This window comes from Octopus bimaculoides, chromosome 14, assembly GCF_001194135.2.
Source record: "Octopus bimaculoides isolate UCB-OBI-ISO-001 chromosome 14, ASM119413v2, whole genome shotgun sequence".
Lineage (NCBI taxonomy): Eukaryota > Metazoa > Mollusca > Cephalopoda > Octopoda > Octopodidae > Octopus > Octopus bimaculoides.
The window spans coordinates 14664541-14669785 of NC_068994.1; the positions used below are offsets into that span (position 1 = coordinate 14664541).

A 5245-nucleotide genomic window follows, 5' to 3' on the forward strand; every position below is an offset into this window, starting at 1 on the left:
CTGGATAGTTAAACTGCAATCTTTTCTGCGGGACTATTAGTGACGCACATGGGGTAATTTGAGGAGGGATACGGAATTTACTAGTCGATATAAATTTGGAGATGCTGATTTTTCTTATGTGATATTTGATGTTGCATGGTCAAATGTACATGGGTTTATTAGCATTTTCAGATTTATAATTTAGAATATCATGCTGAAGAGTGTAATGGATTTTTATAAAATTGAAAAACACGAAACGTCGTACATGATTAACTAACGGCAGGTTTGTTTTGTTTATTTTTCCTCTTTTATCTGTGTGAATCATGAATATCGCTATCCGTTGGAGACTTAATTGTAGTTAGAATTAGTAGTTTTAACTGCTATTTCTAAATTTTCAGTATGTTGGTGAAGCAACTTTTGCTGATCCCTATATTATGTGTTATATATGTATATAAATAAATATGCTTATGTAAATTCCTTTTGAATCCTTTCAGAAAGAAACAGGTGATAATACTATTCTTGTACGTGCTTTGGATCGTTTTCATCGGAGACTTCAAGCTATGAACAAACTCTTGCCTGACACTGACTTTTCACGGTAAGTTTCTATATGAGAACTGTAAAAATATGCATAGAGTGCTATTGCCAGAGTATTGTGGACTCTACTGTCCATAACAGGTGAGGGTTCTACAATTTCTTCCTGAACAACCTGCACAAATGATCTGTTTATCATGATCAACTGTTTGCGCTGTACATTGGCTCACTCCCTATGCAGGGTGTACCACATGTCAGACGTTGCAATTGCAGAGCAAAGTGGAATTAACTATTTTGCTCAAGAACACAGTGCTCACCCAGTCTGGGAATTGAAACCATTATCTTGCAATAGTAAGTGCATCACACTAACCACGAGGCAATATACCTTCATTACTAGAATAGCTATCTTCTAAGGCGGCGAGCTGGCAGAATTGTTAGCACACCAGGCGAAATGCTTAACGGTATTTCGTCTGCCGCTACGTTCTGCATTCAAATTCCGCCAAGGTCGACTTTGCCTTTCATCCTTTCGGGGTCGATTAAATAAGTACCAGTTACGTACTGGGGGTCGATGTAATCGACTTAATCCCTTTGTCTGTCCTTGTTTGTCCCCTCTATGTTTAGCCCCTTATGGGCAATAAAGAAATAAGAATAGCTATCTTCTAAATGGTTTTGAACTTAAATGGTTCTGGAGGACATCAGACTGTGACGAAGAACAAATGAATAAAAGAACTGCGAAAAGTAAAGCAGATTCATTGAAAGAATACCTTTTGACATTTTTTTTGACGATAACATGGAGAGGAGAAAAATACATGTGCAGACACAAATACGAACACTTGCACAAAAGAACACACACACACACACACATAAGTTAAGAAGTAATAATTGTTACTTTTACATTGTCCAATGTTAGTTGCTTTTAAATTGACGACCCTTCTGTTTAACACCATCTTTAGAGCCGGTACTGAAATTGTATCGAAGGCTGCCAGAGAAAGAGGAGCTTACTACTTGCAAATGTTGAAACAGCACTTTTTAGGTTTGTATACACTTTATTCGCTTTTTCATTATTTTTCCCTATTTCTGTTATACATAATGTTTCACTTGAGCATAGCAATACTAATAACCTAGTTTTAGAATTCAATATACATATGCTTCAGAATAAGCACTGGTTGGATATAGAGCATAATATAAAATTAGAGAAATGACAGAGGAACAGGAAATTATGTGTTGCACTCAAAGCTGAGTGCTTCTGCATCAGCTTATAGCTTCCTAGAGTTCCAAAATGAGTGCATTACATCTTATAGCATGGAGGTACAATGGCCCAGTGGTTAGGACAGCGAACTCGTGGTCCTCCGACCGCGGTTTCAATTCTATAGACAGGGCGTTGTGTGTGTATATTGAGCGAAAACACCTAAAGCTCCACGCAGCTCCAGCAGGGGGTGGTGGCGACCCCTGTTGTACTCTTTCACCCCAACTTTCTCTCACTCATTCTTCCTGTTTCTTGAGTAAAGCTGCGATAGACTGGCGTCCCATCGAGCTGGAAGGAACACATACGCGATAGAAACCGAGAAACCGGGCCCATGAGCCTGGCTAGGCTTCAAAAGGGTGCAAAGAAAAAAGAACATCTTATAGCAGAAACAACTGTAAGCTAATAAAGTTCTTGCATAATTTCCTGTTTATTTGTCATTTACTTAATTATGTGTGCGTGTATGTATATTGATGAAATAAATACCAGTAATATACTGGGGTAAATTTAATTAACATCCTTCCCTCTTTTATTAAATACTATCCTCATTATCATCGTCTTTAAATTTCAGACTGCTTAACAGATGTTCGTCAGAATTTGGCTGCTCCAAAACAGATTGGCAAACAGGATAGTTCAGACAGCTTATCAGAGTTACTGAACAATACTGAAACTTCAGTATTGGAGCAAATTAAATCTGTTCTCGCCAACTTACAGGTATGCCATAGATATTGTCTGTCTGTATGTTTGTCTGTCTGTATGTATGTATGTATGCAAGGGGGTATTTAAAAGTTTCTGGTTTCAAGGGTATCGCGAAAGTCCTGGTTGGAAGCCCAACCTTCTGAATTCTTTTACAGGGCTTAGAAAAACTGAGAGACCACTGCAATAAGTGTGTGAATATGTATATATATGATATTTACCATGTGCCCTACAATGAGAAAGATATGGTTCCTTGACACATGTAATTTATTTTATGGGTAAAAAGGTTAAGAAACACTGATGTACAGGGCACATTTTTCATACCGTTTGCACTAGTGAGGCCATCTTGCATTTTGCAAGACTACAAACTCTGGGGTGAAGGGGCTAGAGCAGAATTGGTTTCTGGGAAATCACCACAGAATCTAAAAAACTGGCCTTATGGAGCCTATATATATATATATATATATATATGTCTGTATGTATGTATGTATGTATGTACACATACACTCACGCATTATAGGCTTCAACAAACCATGACATCTAACCCACATACTGATTGGTCAAAATACAATTTGTAAGATTCAGTCTGCTTGAAGCCTAACAGTTGGTACTTAAAGTACAAATTTCATCATTTCACTACAGTTGTCAATTGTGAGACATGACTGTCACTTCTACTACATAAACCTGATGATTGCATAACGCATGAAAGTACTAGTGTTATAATAAATATATAATATTCTATTATTATAATATTTTAAAATTGTAAAAATTGTAAATAATGAAATGTGAAAATCAGATAGGTTTTAATTTCATTGATTAATATATTCTTCTATACACAATCATACAAACTTGGATGTATATATATGTATATATCGGTCACTAGATGTCCTTTTATAATCTTTATTACTGATATGACATAATATGTCATATGTGTTTGTATATTGTTTTTATTGTCCTGTCCTCTTAGTTGAAAAATAAACAGGTAAATTGACATAATACAATGTCTGCAAGTTAATGAGTACAACATTTTCCCCTCCATTTTCTTATTGCTATATATATATATTATCAGGTGGGTTACACTACTTAAAGAATACCAGGTAATTTTTGCTAGACTTGCCATTCAGAAAGTTCTGTGGGGTCACAGTTTTCCATGATCTGTTTGTTTATATCTTTGAATATTGGATGTTAGCATTCTTTTCAGCTACATAAATTGTTTCTCTTCTTTTTAAATGAGGTGTTTTTACAGCTTCTACATAAAAAAATCAATTTTTAGCTAACTGTCATCATCATCATCGTTTAACGTCCGCTTTCCATGCTAGCATGGGTTAACATTTATAGAATTTGATCAAAAATTAATCTCTTAAAAATGTTATTTGTGATTTAAAAATTGTAACAAATATAACAATAAAAATATTAGGCTTGGAACTGATATTTTGAGTTTGTGTAGATACTGTCGCAAGTTTGGTGATCTCTGTCCTTGATGAAATTTGTCTTAAATTGGTTCTTTGTTCATTTTTACAGGCCTTTATTTCCCCTGATATTACTTTTGCTATGAAGCCATACTTCAGGGGCCCTTTCTGTATACAAGATGTGAGAGAAGGCATTCTTACTAACTTTATCAGGCATATATGCCAAGTTTGTTCTGTGAGTACTTTTTGTTGTTAACAATGATTTCTTCTCTTTTTTTTTTTTTTAACTCTTTTGTTATCATACTTCTGTTGAAATACACTGATTTTGTTTCAATTAATTTTGAAAATAAGGAAGAAATTATTAGAATAATTTTGTCATTATCAAGCTGGTGTTTGGAACATAAATTATCTTGAAGCAATAGTGGAAGATTTTAATTTTGATCATATTAGAGCAGAAAGTTTGTATCATACAATCAGATGCAGTTTCAGGCAGTTTCGTATCAAAGGATTAAATGATGAATGCTATTTCTTTTCAGAAGGGCACACAACTCTGAAATAAATAACTGTCACTTTGGTGACGTAATATTTTCCATTTAGTGTAAATACATACCAACTTTATGTATACAAAGTAGATTTATTGCTGTAGCTTTTCTTGTTAGCAGCTGCACCATATGTATCCATCATTGAATAATTCAGAAGAAAAAGACAGTGAACAAATGAGGTGTTCATAGAATACCTTGCAGTATTCATTACAGCTTAATGTGCTTTGAATTCAAATCCCATTATCATTGTCATCATCATCATTATTTAATCTGTCTTTCATGGTGGCATGGGTTGGATAACTCAACAGAATCCAACAAGTCAATGGACTGCTCCAGTGTCTGCTTTGGTGTGGTTTCTGCAGCTGGCTGTTCTCTTTAATGCAATCACTTTATAGAGGGTACTGGATGCTTTTTTGTGGCACCAACACAAGTGAGGTCACCATGTCACTTGCAAAATTAATATCCCTCTCAACTGAGAAGGACTATTGTAGAGAGGGAAATGGCTTCATGCTAGAGGTTGAAGTGTGAAAGGAAGAGCAGGCACAAGTTTCTTACTATAGGAGAGATACATGGCTCTCTCACATTATAGGACTAAATGGGAGTCATCATCATCTTTTAATGTCTGCTTTCCATGCTGGCATGGGTTGGACGGTTTGACCAGAGCTAGCAAGCCAGAGAGCTGCACCAGGTTCGAGTGATTTTCTAACCTGCCACCAGCACAAATGCTAGAAGGCATCTGTGTATAGTGATATTATATAGATATGTGTATAGATGCTATTAGTTACATGTGTTTGGAGGTATTGAGGTGTATGTCATTTCTCTTTTTTTTTTTTTTTTTTTTTTTT

General features: G+C 35.4%; 1 protein-coding gene across 1 annotated transcript in view; it reads left to right on the top strand.

Moving 5' to 3' along the window:
- Positions 1-5245, top strand: part of LOC106875028 (vacuolar protein sorting-associated protein 51 homolog) — a 41095-nt gene that overhangs the window by 18613 nt on the left and 17237 nt on the right. Inside the window, exons 9-12 of the mRNA XM_052973025.1 lie at positions 474-574; positions 1464-1543; positions 2325-2467; positions 3971-4093. Coding sequence (XP_052828985.1) covers positions 474-574; positions 1464-1543; positions 2325-2467; positions 3971-4093 — 447 coding nt within the window. The remainder of the gene's footprint in view (positions 1-473; positions 575-1463; positions 1544-2324; positions 2468-3970; positions 4094-5245) is intronic.